Raw genomic sequence first — 18,607 nt, 5'->3', positions numbered from 1 at the left:
ACTTGGGTTTGAGTCTTGGCTCTGACAATTAGATATAGGAATACTTTTTTGGGAAAGTCACTTAAGTTCTTCCTGTCTCAGTTTTTTCATCTGTGAAATGGGGCGGATTGGACTAGATGACCTATGGTCCTAAGCTTACTCAAACAGTTGAGTTTTCCCTCAGTGCTATATAATGATGCCTTTCAGGAGTCTCGTTGTCATAGGATCCCCTTCCAAGAGAAGTGACATGCTTCTTAAGGAATTTATATGAGCTTGGGCGTCCCAGTTGCATAAGTTATTTCCAGTTCTCCCTTTTTCAGTGGCAAATGCTGCCTTGGTCCTAGAGGCTGACAGATCTGGGGCTGGGGGGCCTGATGACTTTGACCAAGTTCAAGTGCCCAGTTTCCATGTGATTGAATAGGAAGTTCAAATGAAAGGTCCCCTGGAGAAGGCCCACGCTGCCTTCCTGGCTCCAGTGGTATCTTAGAAGGCCCAGGGGCAGCTAGGTGGCGCAGTGAGTAGAGCACTGCCCCTGGAGTCAGGAGGACCTGAGTTCAAATGTGACATCAGACACTTGACACACTTACTAGCAGTGTGACCTAGGGCGAGTCACTTAACCCCAATTGCCCTGCCTTCCCCCCTCCAAAAAGAAATTTTTTAAAAAGGCCCAGACTTTGTCATCAGAGACTTCACCCCCTTCCCCAAGGTTAAAGGGCTCTTTTTTGGTGAGGAAAAATGACTTGTGCCTTTGATAACAAACCTGTATGACAGGATACTTTATCCTTGGAACTAGTCATTGTATCTGGGGACCCAACTTCTGTAATATCCAGCAGCTTTCCTGGAAAAAGGCAGAACTAAGATGGCCTCTAAGTCCCCTTCAAGTTCTACATTGACAATCTAATGAAATATTCCCCTTGCCTTGCAAATCACATTCTTCAGAATTGGAAGCTGGGAGTGGGGATAGGTGGAAAGCTACAAAACCAAATTTAATTCCGATTCAGGCAGTAGCATTTATTAACCACCTATTTTGTGCCAGGCACTGTGCTAAGCACTGGAGAAAACAAAGAGAGGCAAAAAATAAAATCAGTCCCTGCCCTCGAGGAGCTCAAAATTTAGTTGGGGAGACAACCTGCAAACGAGTATGTACAAGCAGCCTCTACTGAGATAAATAGGAAATAATTAACAGAAGAAGGCCCTGGAATTAAGAGGGATTGGGAAAGACTTCCTGTAGAAAGTGGGATTTCGGCTGTGACTTGAAGGAAGCCAGAGAAACCAAGAGGGAGAGGCATGGGGAGAAAATGCCCAGAGCTGAGAGATGGAGTAGAGACCAGTGTTACTGGATGGAAGAGTACAGGGGTGGAAATGTAATGTGTTAAGAAGGTTGGAAAGGTAGGGAAGGATAAGTTGGGAATGGTTTTGAATGTTAGAGGACTTTGTAATTGATCTTGGAGGTGACAGGGAGCCCCACTGGACTTTATTTGGGGGGAGGGGCAGGGAGGGTATAACATGCTTGGACATTCCCTTTGGTGGCTGAATGGAAGATGGACTGGAGTGGTGGTGAGGGGGGGCGGATACTCGTGGCAGACAGACCATCCGGCAGGACCTGTGCCAAAGTGGTGCCAAGAAAAGGGGAAATTCTGAAAGCAGGTGGTTGGGAGTGAGGAAAGGTTTAATAAAGTATTGAATGGCTGTTTGAAACTGGAACTCTTGAGTGGCATCTTTGAGTGGGCTTGTCCCCTTTTGCTTTCTCTACAAAGGAAAACTTGAATTGGCCTGCAGTCCTGTTATGTATGCCCTTGCATTGCCAGTCACATGTGCACCTGTTACTTGCCTGCCTCTATTCAGAGGCTGAGATGACATCTACTTTAAACTTTTACCTGGAGGATTTATATAGGTTTGGTAGGAAATATGACTGTGGTAGAGCTAGTAGGACATGTTTCTTTTTTTTGGTCAGTGGCTCCAGAAGCTGTCCTTACCTGCAGGCCTATGATTTTATCAAGTCCTTTTGAATTCATAGATTTTTAACAGATCTTAAAACAGATCGGGTGTGTGGTGAGGCTGACTTAAGAGTTAGTTGTGGGTAGTCTCATCAAGATTATACAGGGCAGATTGTTGTTGTTCAGTGGTGTTTGACTTTTGGTGACCCCGTGGACCATAGCATGCCAGTGCTTTCCATGGGGTTTTCTTGGCAAAGATAGTGGAATGGTTTGCCATTTCTTCTTCTAGTGGATTAAGGCAAACAGAGGTTAAGTGGCTTGCCCTGGGTCACACAGCTTGTGTCTGAGCTAGATTTGAATTCAGATCTTCCTGACTCCAGGCCCAGTGCTCTGTCCACTGAGCCATCTAGCTGCCTTCCAGGCCTTCCTGACTCTAGGCTCAATGCTCTATCCACTGAAATATCTAGCTACCCTATAGGGGAGATACTTATCTTCAAAAACTGAAACACATACGATAGCCCCCAAACTCACTAAAATCTCGGGAGAAGAAACCTAGTCAGAAGTATCAGAACATGGTTTGTTTCCTTAATATAAAAAGTTCACCTTGGTTTATATTTTCAGATAATCTGCTTCTGAAATATTATAACAGTCCCCATTCTGCTACCATTAGCATAGTGCATATAAAATCAGGATGATCTGGGTTTGAATCCCACCTTTGACACTCAGTAGTTATGTGACCACAGACAAGTCATTGGGTGATTTTTTTTTCCAATTCTGTTTCCCCATTGCCTGTCACAGTCCCTGGCACATAAGGGAGCTTAATAAATACTTGCTCACTTTATTTGATTGATGGCACCCACTGAACAATATTGACTCACCTGCTGATTTATGTAAAGCACACTATAATCTTTAGACTAGTACGTAAATGTCAATGGTTGTTATTGTTGTGATTGCTTTGAAAAATGCTTTACGTGCCAGATTTCATTGGATACTTACGAAACTCATAAAAAATAGCTAGTTCATTTTACGGATGAGAAAACAACCTCATCGAGGAAGAGTGGCTTACCCATAGTCACCCAGAGAGTCACAGAGGGGCTGTCCACTCCAACCCATACATGCAAGGTCTTCCCACTGTCATGTACTTGCTAAGCGGTTATACAGCTAATTAAATCTAGCATAAACTCACTGAAGGCTGGAACTGTTTTTGTCTCATACTACCCCTAGCTTCCAGCCCTAGGACCAGCATATTGTAGGTGCCTAATAAGTGCTCACTGAATTGAAATTGAATGCCTTCTAAAACAAGATGCCAACCATGCCCTGTGACTTGAAATCCAATTTCCCACCATGCCAAAGCTGCCTCAGTTAATTGATGTTCTTCATGTTGTCTTAGCATACACACTTATGAAATCAATATAATGCTGTAAACCTGATGTTACATAGTTAATCGTCACCTAAATTACGTTATGTTTTCTCTTTCTCAGAGACATCAGTATGAATAATATTACCCAGTTACCAGAAGATGCCTTTAAGAATTTTCCTTTTCTGGAAGAATTGTAAGTATCCCTCAAAGATTACTTTTGCTTTTTGTGGGAAGCTTTTAGGACAGAGACTGACTAATACAAACAGATCAGGAGACAAGTAAATAGCTGAGTTTCGAGCCCAGCGAGAGGGGAAAATTCATGCCCTTCCAAAAGATGAAACCAACAGACCATGGGTTTTAAGCCGTGTCACTGCTTGAGTTATTTTTGAAAGCCTGGACTTGAAAAATGCTACTTATGTGGACCATTTTTGCAGTCATTATTTTAACCACGGATATAGTGATGCCCCAAGTTAATTACAGCATTATCCAGAGATGTTTAGGGAGCTGGGTAATTACCATTGTTTCCAAAGGGGTTACTGTACAGCTACATGCAGCCTCTAGAAGGGGTGCATTTCACAATCTCCATGCCACAGACTTGGTCCTTTGCTCTGGATGGCAGCCATTGGAGGCACCATTGCAAGGAAAATGGAGTGTCATTTGCCCAAAGTGCCTTTTGGTCACTGAAGGATATTCTGCTGGCTGGGCACAGTGCTCTGAGCACCCTGGTTTTGCACGAGCTCTTTTGAGCTTGGCCTTGGGCCTGGTATCAACTTCCCACACCTCTGACTGGTGAAGTTGGCTAGGGAGTAGGTATGGGGAGTAGAGGAATGAGGGTACATGAACATGGAAGGAAGAGGGTAACAGAAGCAGAGGAGGGAAATGGGCCGGGGTTAGATCACGTCAAGAAGTAATTGACGGAGTCAGTGAAACACTCGAGACTGATGTTTACTCTAATTTTGGGAAAGGGGTGGGACAGGGAAAGAAGAGGGAAGCTATCAGTCGTTGTTCAGTCGTGTCTGACTCTCTGTGACACCATTTGGGGTTTTCTTGGCAGAGATACTAAAGTAGTTTGACCTTTACTTCTCCAGCTCATTTTACGAATGAGGAAACTGAGGCAAACACATTCCACCGCAACCACCTAGCTACCCAAGCTGCTAGTACAAAAATAAAATTTTTTTCCAAAGACCTTTTACCCTTCTTGTTCATTTTCCTCTCTTTTCCCCTTTTACCATCTCTACTGTTATTTTAAAAACAAAAACAAAAAAACCTCTCCAAAACAAAACAACAGTTGTAATAAAAACAATATTAAACCCCAGGGAAAGTTGATGATTTGTACTCTGCCTCCTACAAGTAAAGTTTAAAAAAGTCCTAATTAAACTCAATTTTAAACTTAAAAAAAAAGTCAAGGCTAATTTGTATTGCGCAATATGTGGAGGAGGTAGGAAGGTGACATTTTGCTGTTGAGAAACCAGAGCCCTGAGGGGGCCTACCTTCATCTTACAAAGTATGTCCCTGTTAGTCCTCACTCTGTGTGGGGGAACCTTTCATTCCAGCTGAATCCAGGGCTTCCTTTCTAACTCAGCCCCTCTTCTAGAACAGGGCCCTGACTGGGGTGCTCATAGGCGCTCTGTTCTGAGGCCCTATTATTGAATCCTGAAATCCAAGACAAAACTTAATGGAGTTAAAAATTGTATTAATGCTGCTAAGGATTCCATCTCTCTCTCTCTCTCTCTCTCTCTCTCTCTCTCTCTCTCTCCTATCTCTCTTTGTAACCAGTAAAACTTTATTCTCTCACAATTAAAAATAGAATAGCTTAAAAGAAGAAAAAGCTCCTCCCCTTTAAAAAAAAAGACTTAACCTATTTCACATGCAGGTTTTAGACCCTAAACCACCCACTCTTTGTAGACAGTTGGATTATCCTCTTTTTACAGAGGCAATTAAGTGATAAAAACATAACTGAGGACGTAATCGAACATTGTATAACTGGGCTAAGCTGTGGGGTGTGTTACAGCACCAAAGTGTGGGGTGGAGAAACTGTCCTGGCCTTGGATGGGGCAGCTGTGTAAGAACTATCTTCCGTGTATTTGATTGCACATTATACCCTGGGGGGCAGGGCATTAGAGAGCAAGGCAGTAGTTGGGGAGTCAGACCTGGTTAATCTTGGCTTTATAGAACTGTACCTCTTGGATTTCTTCAAAATCTCATATTACCTTGGCCTAATTAGTTTTGCCAAGTGGACCTTTTTTAATTGGAACCAAATTGAATTTGCCTGGTAATCCAATGCAGACAGTTCATGTTCTCTCTTTATTTTGTCCTCCTTCACAGTTAGGAGACCATCAGAATCAACCCACCTTTTCCCGAATACTGATTTTTAAAAGGAACAGGGAGTCAAAATTTATTTTAAAAAATACTTGGAAGTGTTCTTTTCAAATTCTCAGGATATATTATCTTAAGATTTTTTTTTCTGACCTAGTTTTGCTGGTATAGATGATTGTTGGCCAAAAAAAAAAGCTAGGCGGCACAATAGATAGAGTGCTGGGCCTGGAGTCATGAAAACCTAAGTTCAAATCCAGCCTCATGTGTGACCCTGGACAAGTCACTTAACTGTTTGCCTCAGTTTCCTCATCTGTAAATTGAACTGGAGGAGGAAATGGGAAACCATTCCAGTATCTTTGCCAAGAAAACCTCAAAAGGGGTCATGAAGAGTGTGAGCTATTAGTGGTACTAAGATTGTACGTTTTAAGCTGGAATGGAGCTTGGGGGTCCATCCCCTTCCCTCATTTTCCAGAAGAGAAATGTGAGGCCTAGATTCTCCCAAGGTCACGAAAGTGTGTTAAGTGTCAAAAAATTCAGGTCCTGGGACTGGTGTTGGCTGTTCTTTCACTGCCACCCAGACAATGGAGAGCATCTTTTTTTTTTTTAATGTTGAGGTAAATACTTTTTAAAAAAAGCTTCCTATGTGTATTTCCTGAGATTACAAAAAAAAAAAAAGTACCTTTCTCCCCCTGGAAATGTATACTTTATTTGGCTGTTCCCTCAAGATGTCTCTGTGACTGTTGCAGTATTTATAAACTGCATGAATGTTCTCCATCCCTCGGTAACCAGAAATCATCTGGAAGTCATTTGGAAGTGACTATGAATCTGAAATGGGTAGAGTGGGAATGGAGAAAGAAAAACCCACTGAGGGTTTGGCTGCCGCAGCTGAATAGGTGCCCTCCCTACTCCAGAATGAGAGCAGGGCTGAACTAGGGCCCTGAGTCTGTTCTGCTGGCTGAGTACGCTTGGAACGTGTGGTTAAGGTAATTTCCCAACCGCACCTCTGGAGTATTTATAAAGGATTTCCAAAGAACCCTAAAGCCAGGGTGCCGTGCAGTGGGGCCTGCTGGAGGAGTCTTTCAGTGGCCCTAACCTGGAATATTGATGTTGCCAATCGATTCTGCCTTTGTGGATATTCCTGGAGATACCAGTCACTCATTGGTCTAATCTTGTAGGTCACTATATTTAGTGAAAGTTAGAGCTTTCATGTTCTCCTCCCTTAAAAAAAATGTTCTTTTCCTTAACATCATTATCATTTCCCAATAATTACAAGAAACATTTATGTAATCTTAATTCAGTTGATCTTCACAATTTCCCAGTGACTCCTCTCCCCGCCCCCATCCTGCCCCTCAATCCGCAATATAGAACCTTGCCTAGTAACAAAAAAGCAGTCAAGGAAGACAAATGAACACATTGCCCCTGTTTCAGGTCTGCCTCATTCAGCACCTGTAGTCTGCCACCTCTGCAAAAAGGGAGGCATGTGTCACTGTCAGCCTTTGGAAGTCATTGGTTTAGACTTTGCTTTTTGCATCACATTCAATTCCTTTTGTGAACTTGAGTAAAATGAGCCCTTCCATTGCTATAGTAGAACAGAGAGAATTGTTCTTGCAATCATCTCTAGCTTGCTGTTCTTAGGCATATCATGAATTCAGCATGTGGTATTCCAAGCCTGCGATTCTTTCTGGCCTTCTGCTCTTCTTTTGTATCTTTCAAAAACATGTTTCACTCATCCTTTTTTCTTTCTCTAGCATATTCATTTCTGCCTATACCTTTCTGTCCCCTCCTGCCCAACAAGACTTTCCTTGTGATGACGATGGAAAAGCAGAAAAACCCAAAGACACAGTTCAGCAAAACTGAGCAACGTACTAGCCACATCTGGCAACATATGTAGTATTCCACATCCGTCTAGCCCTACCTCTCTAATGAAAGGAGTGAGATTTAGCTTTTTTTTTCCATAAAGTTGTTTAAAATTAATTTTATTCTTAGGATATTTGATGGCATACCTATCAGTTTGGAAATGTTTAAGACTAAATTTTTAAAATTTGAAAAATTTTAAATAAATTAGTAAAATCAGAGGCAAAAACATAGCCCAGTCTATGTTCGCAGTATTTCTCAGCTCTACATACATCAGTGTTTCAAAACACCTGGGACTTTGATGGTTGTGAGTACTCCTAAAAGAAGATTACGACACCCCCATGCCTTAGTGTAGACAGTTACTATATTGTTGTGACCATAAAGAATTCTTTCCTTGATGATCAACCTCTCCAAACCTAGCAGGGTGGTCTTTAGAAGACAGATGCTTAATTTATCACCAAACTGCTTTCTGCAGTCCTTTAGACCTGCTACTGCAGCCAGGTGGTGCAGTGGAAAGAGCACCGGGACTGGAGTCAGGAAGACCTGAGTTCAAATTCAGCCTTAAGAGACTTACTAGCTGTGTGACCTTTCCTTATCTGTAAAATAAACCATAAAAGTAAATGGTAAACCACTTCAGCATCTGTGGGGTCGTGAAGAGTGGGCATGACTGAAATGACTGAACAGCAACAGATGGACTCGTGGTAGCCCTGAGAACTATGTGAAAGTCTGTAGAGTGAAAATAGTAACAGTAGTTAAAATTTATACAGCATTTTAAGGTTTACCACAAGGCATTGCGTATACGCTGTCTTGTCTTTGATCCTCACAGCCACCCTGTGAGGTAGGTGTTATTGTTACCCCATTTTACAGATGCTAAAACTGAAACTAAGTGACTCGCTCAGGGCCACACAGCTAGCAAATGTCAGAGGCAGGATTTGAACTTCCAGTCTTCCTGATCACAGGTCCAGTGCTCCTCCTGCCCACTACGCTGCCTAGTTATTAAGCAGCTATAAGCCGCTGTCCGGCTCTCCTATCAGGTTTCTGTGGTAGCCCAATAGAAAGATGAAGTGTCAATATGCACACATTAAAATGTAGGGCTTAGCTGTAGTAGAAAATACCAGAATCTCAGAATTGGAATGTACTCCAGAGGGCATCAAGTCTAGCCTGTATCTGAACAAGAAACTCTTCTATGTCTCTCTAGCTGTTTTGAATAGTTTCATGAATACTTTCCATGAAATTGAACTTGCTGCCTTCTAAGGCAGCCCATTTCACTTTTGGATAGCTTTAATCTTTTCGAAAAGTTTTCTCAATTTCAGGCCTAAATTTGGCTCTTTGTAATATTTACCAATTGCTCCTAGTCCTGTCCACTGGGGTCAGAACGTCCCTCAAGTCTGTAGGTCAGTGTTTTAGGCATCTTTTCAACAATGGACCAGCATTGTATTTCAGACCCCTCTGAATAACATATGAGAGGGGTGTTTAATGCTGTCAAGCACGTGATGGAAAGGAACATATAAAACCATTAAAAAGACTTCTATAAGTTGGTGACATAAGCCATAACAACAATTCCAAAGACAAGAGATAAACATTCATGAAAAGAAGATGATAAGTTCACCTCTCCTGGGCCGAGTTATAACTGTAAAATATGTAACTTATAACTGAGGCTACATAGACATCCCACCTCCTAGCAGAGAGAGAGAGCTGCCAGAGAGTGTTCCTGTGGCCTCAGTGCTTCCTACTGCTCCATCTTTCATGAGAAGGGAAGAGGCCAGCCCAGAAGGCCCTGCCTTCCACTCCTTTGTCCATCATAGGAGAGAGGGAAAGGTGCCAAGATAAAATGAAGAATGCTGATTCTTTGCCAAATGAGAGAGGCAAAGTGACAAAGACAGACAGAACACAGAATATCTCTACTTTCTGCTCCTTTGTCTACCAGGAAGAGAGCAAGGCTCCTTCGAAGACCTGCTTCCAGTCTGATCCCATCACATCCTCATAGTCATGCCCCTTCTTGCCATGATCTGTAGTTAGAATGTTCAGTTTTAACTCGTGAGGATTGGAGACAATATTATACCATCTTCATTTCATACTGCCAGATCTGAAGATCATCGGAGACTTCCCTTTTCCCTAAAGAAAGTCAGTCAAGCGTCAAGGGGGTCCTATCCTCTTGACAATAGAAAGTGGCCTCAGTGCAGTTAACAAGGGCTTGTTGGGACACACTATTCTCGCTGAGGCAGAGTTGGGGAGGGGCTAGCTATTATGCTGCACCACCCCTCCTCCCCGCCCCCATTCCAAATAGCTAGAAGCTAATTTGGTGTCAGTTGTAATTATATTACCACTTAGCAGGCAAGTTCCTAGTACAAGCAGAACAAGGCTAGCCCTCTTCCATATGACACACCTTTGAGTGTCCAAAGACAGCTATTATTATCCCCTACTCCCTGAGTCTTCTCTCTAGGGTGGATGTCTCAGGTTCTCTTTCTGTGTCAAGGTTTTAAATACTCTAAAAATCATAGTGTTTCTCTTCTGGACATGTGTCAGCTTATTAGTGTTCTTGTTAAAATGTGATATCCCAGAGTCAGAATAATTCACCAGTTGTGGTCTGATTAGGGTAGAATACAGTGGAACCATCCCTTTCCTTGATCTGGACCCTCTGTCCCTTTTATGCCCTAAAACTAAATAAGCATTTTTGGCTGTGTTGGCACGCTGCTGACTCGTTGACCTGGAAGCTCAGTTCAGTGTAGCAGGTTTTTATTGACTGCCTGCTGTCCATGAGGGTCCCTGAGCTAGGTAGAGAGCATACAAAAACAATATACTCCTGGCCCTCCCTAGGAGATCACATTCTTGTGACAGACTTCACCATGAATAAGAGTGAGTAAGCAGAGAATTACTCCAAGAGGGAGAAAGCACAAACAACCAGGGAAAGCATATGTCGGGGCGAGTGGGAGAACATATCAGAGCAGGGCCACCATATGAGGGAGCACCTGAACTGAATCTTGAAGGAAGGATGCTTAAGCAGTAGACAGAGCGCTAGGCCTGGAGTTAGTAAGACCTGAGTTCAAAGCTTAGCTCTGTGACCCTAGGCAAGTCACATGACCTCTGTTTGCTCCTATCTCCCAGGTTTGTTTTGAGGATCAAATGAGCTAATGTTTGTAAGGTGCTTAGCACAGTGCCTGGTGCCTTATAGATGCTAACTATTGTTGTATGATCGTTATTAACAGAATTAGGAAAGCTTGGACGAGGGGTGGAGTTAATGGGAGAAATTATGAGTTCTGTTTCAGACATGATGAGTATCAGATGTCTAGAGGACATCCATCCGCAGGCAGATGGGGTGTGGGGAGAATGCTAAGGAGAAACGTTAGTGCTGCTTTTATGAATTTGGGAGTCAGCTGGGTCTAAATGAGGGCTGAACCCATAGATCCTTGGGAGATACCTTAGCGGGTAAGAGGTGGGTGGTTGTGTGGCAAAGGCAACTGAGGAAGAAGTGGCCAGCTAGGCTGGGGGTCAGCAAGGTGGACATAATGTCTAAGACCCGACAAAGAGAGAATATTCATGTGACCAGGTTAGTGGAGGTCAGGTAGGACGAGGATTAAGAAAAGGCCTTCACATTGAAGAAGAAGAAGAATCTCAGTTGTTTTTTCAGTTGTGTCCAACTCTTCATGACCCCATTTGGGGTTTTCTTGGCAAAGATACTGGAGTAGTTTGCCATTTTCTTCTCGAGCTCATTTTACAGATGAGGAAACTGAGACAAACAGGGTTAACTGACTTGCCCAGGGTCACACAGCTAGTAAATGTCTGAAACAGCATTTGAACTCAGGTCTTCTTAACTCTAGTCCCAGCACTCTATGCACTTCACCTCCTAGTGGCCCTAATAATAATGATAGCTTGCATTTATATAGTGCTTTAAGGTTTGTATAACACGTTACATAAGTAATAATCTTATTTGATCCTCACAACAACTCTGAAAAGCACTAGAGAACCTTGATAATCTGAGAGAAAGCAATTTCAGTCAAGTGATAGGATCCACTAAGGCCCTCAGATCTTTTTCATATGCGCTCTCTAGACTTCCTTCCTCATCTTGTATTTGTGAAATTGGTGGTTTGTTGTTGTTGTTTTTTTTTTTAATAATAGTGTAATCCTGCATTTATCCCTTTTATGTTTTGCCTCATTAAATTAAATCTTCTTCTACCCTGTTGAGACTTTTTAACCTTCTGTTCCCAAGATCCACCATAGCACTTCATACCTGGCTGATGTCCTTCAAGGCTCAGCTCAAGTGATTTCTTGATACTGCAGCCCCTCCACCCTGAAATTACTTTGTATATATTTTCTGTCGATTTATCTATAAATGTTATTTCTTCTAGTAGAATGTAATTCCTTTGAGGACTGGGAGTATTTCGGTTTTGCCTTTGTATCCTCAGACCCTGGCACATAGTAGGCACGTAATAAAACACTTTTGAATCGAATTTGTGTCATGAATATCATCATTAGTGTTATGACACAGAGCGTGAAGGAAAAGGTTGAAATGCCTTAAAGATAAGGGAACGCTCAGAAGCGATTTGCTTGAAATTACACAAGGAGGAAATGATAAAGCCAGAATTAGAACCTAGGTTCTCCATCCCCAGATCTCATGTTCTTTCCACTGCCTGTGTATAGCACTGAATCCTAACGGGCGGATGTGTGAAAAAGGTCCATAGCTAATGACAAGTAATGTATATCTTTAAAAAAAAAAAAGAACGAACGAACAACACTGATACATAGTACTAGGAGGTCATTCCTGTTAATGCAAGTAGTGTGCACCACTTCATGGGTTGGCATGATGAACTATTCCGTTCTCCCATTTCCCATGATGCCTTGCCTCTTTCGAGGTAGTGTTTTTGAGAAAAGAGATGTGAAATTCTTCGGGATTAGCAGCCAAACTTGTTCAGCGTTCCCAAGGAGAAGTAGCTCTGTTTATACTACTGTTGCTATGATTAAATCCATTCATTACCGAGCAAACGTTCCAAATCTTTAATGAATCTGCCATCACCAGTTTGGCTGAACTCGTAGGAAGAAGTAATTTTCTAAAGGTGGCACAATTCCATAAGTACGGTGACTTGATATATCATGTCTAATTTGCCATCCTCTTCTTTGGGATTTTGTTTTTGTTGGTGTTGTTGCTCCGAGCCTGTGATTTCATCAGTGTGGGGGAACTCCTGGTTTTCTAGAGTCAGGGCCTCTGATGATCACGACCTCGGCAACGTGGGGCAAGTCATTGATGCTTTGTCTTCATCTGAAAAATGGGCATGTTGGATTAAATGGCCTCTGATAGCCTTTCCAGCTTCATGGTGACTTCTTTAGCTGGTTTCTTTCTCTGTAGTATGAAGCTTGTTTTCTTCTAAAAATGGCTTTTTTTTGGTAGTTAAATATCAATAACCAGGGAAACCTTGGGCTGTTAACTTGACGTTCTCAGCATTTTTAAAAATTGAGATTTGTTATCTTTAGGCTAATATTGCATTATTTCTTCCTATGTCCTCCAGGAAGGTTTTTTCTAAAACATTGAGCCTACATTGATGCATCCAGACCCCCAAATTTATGGCCTGTATCTTATAATTGAGAATGTATTTATATTCTTCTGGGGTATATCATTCCATGTGTTAGTCCCAAACTAGGTTGTAAACTCCTGAGAAAAGCAACAGGGGCAGCTAGGTGAATATCCACCCTGGAGTCAGGAGGACCTGAGTTCAAATATAGCCTCAGACACTTACTAGATGTGTGACCCTGGCCAAGTCACTTAACCCCGATTGCCTCCCCCAAAAAACTCAAACCAATAATGGCAACAGCTGCTGACATCTCTAACATATTTTAAGTTTTGCTAACCGTTTTGAGCATCTTGTCATTTGATTCCTCAGATGGAATGCGATCAGGGAATGTTTCATTTTTGTTCTGTATCCACCCAACCTGGCACACAGCAGGCACTTCATAAGTGCTCGCTGCCTGACTGAGTGAAACCTTGGAAAGTGGTAGGAGTTATTAGTTTCCCATTTTACAGAAGATGAAGCTCAGACTCGGGTTAAGTGACTTGTGTGTGCCCACATGGCCAGTAAGTGTTGAGAGTGGATTTGGAATCCTTATCTTCTATCCTCAAGCACTGTGTTCTGTCTGCTATTAAAAACAGCAAATACTAGCTTGAGTTAATCTTCCGATTTCCCTTTTACTTGTAATTTTAAGAAAGTTACAAAGTTTAACCCGCTAGTTCCTTTTTCCATCTTTTGTACAATATTTGTCTAATCAAGTGTTTTGAAACTGATTTTTTCCCCTGAAAGACCAGTCAAGGTGCATGTGGGATGTGCTTATCAAAATGCAGCTTTTTCTTCATTGCTTGGGAGAATTTAAGCATGCCTGTGGATAGGTCTAGGCATACAAAGTACGACAGGTCCTTTCAGGGACTGAATGTCCACATGGTAGAGTGGATGGAACACTGGACCGGTCTGGAAGTCAGGAAGATCTAGGTTTGGATCCAGCCCCAGACACTTGCTGTCTTCTCAAAGCCTCGGTTTCCTCATCTGTAAAATGGGGTTAAAGTTATAATGGCATCCATCTTGCAGGGTGTTGTGAGGATTATACTAGATCCAGACTCCCTGGGGGCGGGGGAGGGGGTCACTTAGTCTGTCTGAGGTTTCCTAGTTGCCTCATCTCTAAAACAAAAACAAATCCAAAAAACCACAGGGATGACGCTTGCGCTGACTTCTCGTCTTACCTTTCAGTGCCCTGTGAATGCCAGCTATTATTTTTCTTCTTATTACAGTTGTGGGGGAGAAAGTGCTTTGGAAACCACAAAGGGCTGTGGAAAAGCAGTGAGTTTTAAAATGTAGACCTGTGTCTGTGTCCGTGCCCTGCCCCGCCAGACCGTTGTAGTCCAGGAGCCTCCCAGAGTAGTACCTGCTCTTTCTGGCTTGTTTAGAGATTATGCCCCAGGCCTTGCCCTCCCGTCACTGGGGCCGCCCTCTGCCCCGCCTCCCCCAGCCTCAGGTTTCACAGCAGCTGCTGGCAGCCCCTTTCCCAGGCCCCACCAGTCCATGGCTCTGGTCAGCCTTAACACACATTCCTCTTTCTACTAACTCAGCAATAACTCCAGCCAAATGGCGACAATAAAATTGCCACCACAGGCTAGAAGCAGCATAAATCCAGGCATTCCTCAGATAAGAGACGTCATCTTCGCTCTTTAAAAGTGACTTCCTGAAGAAAGAATCCCTGGGCACAGCTGGGAGGGAGCAGGAAGCCTCTGGCCTGGTCTCTCACCCGGCTGATCATTTCTGTCCTTTGTGTAAACAACACTTAATCCCACCTTCTCCTCTGGGTGACTTTGGGAAGGTCAGAATATCTGAACGTCAGTGTTGGAAGAAACCTCAGAGCCCATCTAGACCAACTGGTGCCCACATAGAAATGCCTTCTTCAACAAAGGGGTTGGTGGGGGTAGAGGGCTGGATTTTAGAATCATCCTCCCAGGAAGTAATCGTTATAAAGCACCCACTGTGTGTGCCAGGCATTGTCCTGAGCTTTTTACAAATATCTTATTAGATCTTCACAACAACAAGCTGAGGAAGTAGGGGTCGCTATTGTCCCCATTTTACAGTTAAGGAAACTGAGGCAGACAGGCTAAGTGACTTGGCCAGGGTCATACAGTCTGAGGCTGAATTTGTACTTGGATCTTCTGGACTTCAGGCCTTGCATTGTAATCCTTTGTGCCACCTAGTCACGAAAGAGCTGGGTTCAAATCTTGATCCTAATACTTAATGAGGCTGAATAACCTCAAACAAGTCACCTTTCCCCAGAGTCTCAGTTTCTTCATCTGTGAAATGCGGATGAGAGTGCTTTACCATGTTGTTAAGAAATTGCTGTCTTTAAACTGTCATAAAAACATGAGTTAGTAATGCTTGAGCTAAGGTAGGGTTTTGTAACTTATTTTGGTGTCTTGGACCTGTCCTGGCATCTGGGGGAGCCTATGGATCCCCCTTCCCAAATGTTTTTAAATGCATGTAATAAAACTCATTGGATTACAAAGAAAAGGCTTCATATTGTAATACAAATATAATTCCCTGCCCTCCCTCCCCCCGTATAAGTTCCCCTGCACTCCCTCTGCTCATTGAAATCAGTCCACAGAACCATGGACTAGAGAGGTACTAGAGGAAGGTGGGAGGAGATCAGGGCTAGGGAGGACTTTTGTATCCACTTCAGCTTCTCACCACTGCCTTCTGTCTCAGCTCAGGCTTTCCTCAGCCCTTCCCCCCCCCCCACCCCCATTCTGGTTTCATCTCCACATTTACTTCGTATGTGTTTTATATTGATTTACACATACCCATTTTTTCCTCCCAAATGAATGTAAGCTCCTTAAGGGAAAGAATGGTTTTGCTGATATCTCTGTATATCTCCAGGAACCCACAAGTGTAAGCCTTCTATAAAAGCTGGTTGGATGAGGCAGCCAGAGCATGTCTGCTTTGGAAGGAGCTACCTCGTGTGAATCTGAGAAATGGTCACTAAGAAATGTCTGTTCAGCAGGCAGCTTCGAAAGGCATTCCACATGTGCTCAGTTAGCCCCCTCTTCATGGATTGGTGCCACATGCTGGAGGAAGGAGGGGACTGTCAGCGATTTCTTCCTCTTGCCCACACCCTTGATGGGGTAAATACTGAGGAGTTACCTTGAGGTAGGCTGAGTGTCTCCTGCTTGGGTCTCCAGAGGCTGGTTTTCACCTGGTTAGATAGAGCCTCTTTCTCTTACCGTGTCCGGAGGGGTCACATTGACTGATATTTTTGGTACTCAGCTTCCTTTTATTTTTAATAATTTTTAGTATCTTTTTTCTCTATATTGCTTAAATTTTCCCTGGACAGCTAGGTGGCTCAGTGGATAAAGTGCCCGGCCTGGTATCAGGAATCTTCCTGAGTTCAAATCTGGCCTCAGACACTTAGACACTGGGCAAGTCACTTAACTCTCTTTGCCTCAGTTTCCTAATCTGTAAAATGAGCTGGAGAAAGAAATTGCAAACCACTCCAGTACCTTTGCCAAGAAAACCTCAAATGGGGTCACGAAGAGTCAGACACGACTGAAAATGACAGCAGCAGCAACAAAACTGGTCCATCTGTCATCCCTCCTCCCTCTTCCCAGAGAGTGTCCATTGTAACGGCGTGTTTCTTAAATGAGAGAAAAGGGGAAGAAGAAAGAGATGGAGCAAAACAAACATATGAACAGTATTAACATAGCACTTTTAGGTTTTCAAAGCACTTCATACACGTTGTCTCATTTGATCGGCACAGCAACCCTGTGAGGCGGGCGCTGTCATTGTTCCTGTTAGAGACGAGGAAACTTTGGCTTCAGGAGGTGAATGCACCTGGCCGCCAAGGATCACAGAGCTAATGCCTATGTCTAAGGAAAGAATTTAAGCTTCGGTTTTCCTAAATCCACATGAGCCTCACCCGGCAGTTAGGAAGACCCAACTTCAAATCTGGCCTCAGATTTTTACTGGCTGTTACCCTGGCCAAGTCACTTAACCTCTGCTTGCCTCAGTTCCCTTATCTGGAAAGTGGGGATGATAATGATAGTACCTACTTTGCAGCACTGTCATGAGGATCAGATGAGACATTTGTAAAAGCACTTGGCACAGTAGGTGATAAATAAATGGCACATAGTAGGCGATCTATAAATGTTAGCTATTATTTTTATCCTTTATCTGCTACGAGGAGGTCTGCTGAGTGTGCTGGAGGCCTTCCTTCTATTCTCTCAATTGTTAGGTGGGTGGAGCATGAGGGCCTTCCCTCGGTTAGTTCTTCCTTCCTCATTTCCCATCTCTCTTCTTTTCCCTGCGCTTGCATTTCTTTGACACTCTCTTCCTTGGTTCTCCTACAATTCCTTGTTTTGTAGCATGTTGTGATTTGTGTAAGGCCACAGTGTTACTTTGTTACTATAAAGGGTTATAGAAATGTGAGTTTTTAATTTTAATGGTCTTTTTTAGGGATTTTTTAGCTTATTAAACTGATGTGTTAAAATTCTTGAAAGAGCAAATAAGTTATTGTTTTTTTTTTTTTAGTCACTCTCTTTGCCAGCTGGATTTAGAGTCAGAGGATATGAGTTCAAATCCTTGCTCTGATAATTATTAACTGTGTGACGTTGGGCTAACAACCACCCTGGGCCTTAGTTTTCTCATCTGAAAAATGAGATTTGGACTAGACTTCACCAAAGGCCATGTGATGTGCCAACATCCCTAATTAGAAAACAGAAGAATGATAACTAGATACCCCTAGGTTGTACACTCAGATGTGAGCAGCATATACACATCTTACAAGTTAATTGTTATTCATTTGTTCAACAGCTCTGGTATGATCAATAGCGTCTCTTGATGGGGTCAGATGGATTATTTGGTGCCGCCATTAAGAAAGGGTCACAAAAGCGTCAACATAACCAGCGAAGTCTTAACCCCATTGTATGTTCCATTTTCATTCTTTACTTGCTTCCCGTTTATTGGCCAGCTTCATCTGAGAAAAGAGGGCCACACTTAGCCCTCCAGATGCCTCTGCGTTTAATGAGAGCAGGACCCTTCTCCTTAATAACATTTGTGTGATATTGGGCAAATCACTAGACTGCAGGCCTCTGTTTCCTTACCTGTGAAATGAAAAGTTGGATTAGATCACCTCTAGACTCCCTTTCAGCTCAAAATCTAACATCCTGTGACTTACTGTCTGAAAGTTCTGTGTGCCAGGCGAGCCCTTAGCTTGGTTAAGGCCCCTTCCTGAAACACGTCTGGGTCTTCTCATCTCCAGCCTACAGAATCCCCCTGCCTTCAAGTTTTCCAATCAGGCAGGACTTCCAAAATGGCGGTCCCATTTGGTGTTCTGTTTCCAACTTCCCTATCCCAGCCCAATCTGTCTCTGAGGCTGCAGTATGATTCCCGGAAATAACTTTCAGAGACTAGATTACAGACTAAGTGAATGGGGAGAGAAGCTGGTAAATGTAGTTATTGACTTCTCTGGGCCCTTGAACAGAGTTCTTTTTGTTTGCAGCCAAGACCTTTATTATGTCATAAGAGTAGCTTGCTGTAGAAATACATAGCACTCAACAGTTTAGAAAACACTTTCTCCAAAACAGCGCTGGGTGATAAGGCTGTAGCCTTATCTCCATTTGACTGCCGAGGAGATGGAGTTTCAGAAG

General features: G+C 43.0%; 1 protein-coding gene across 2 annotated transcripts in view; it reads left to right on the top strand.

The window, feature by feature from the left end:
• The window catches only part of LGR4 (leucine rich repeat containing G protein-coupled receptor 4), a 127,432-nt gene that overhangs the window by 60,721 nt on the left and 48,104 nt on the right, over positions 1–18,607 (top strand). Inside the window, exons 1-2 of one of the 2 annotated variants that reach the window (XM_036762827.1) lie at positions 1,303–1,368; positions 3,398–3,469. In XM_036762827.1, the coding sequence (XP_036618722.1) occupies positions 3,408–3,469 (62 nt within the window). In that variant the 5' untranslated portion in view covers positions 1,303–1,368; positions 3,398–3,407. Of the gene's footprint in view, positions 1–1,302; positions 1,369–3,397; positions 3,470–18,607 lie in introns of those variants that run through there. The other variant, XM_036762826.1, reaches the window with a different exon arrangement.

Source organism: Trichosurus vulpecula, chromosome 6 (assembly GCF_011100635.1).
Source record: "Trichosurus vulpecula isolate mTriVul1 chromosome 6, mTriVul1.pri, whole genome shotgun sequence".
Taxonomy (NCBI): Eukaryota; Metazoa; Chordata; class Mammalia; order Diprotodontia; family Phalangeridae; genus Trichosurus; species Trichosurus vulpecula.
This window is presented reverse-complemented; position numbering and strand designations above follow the sequence as displayed.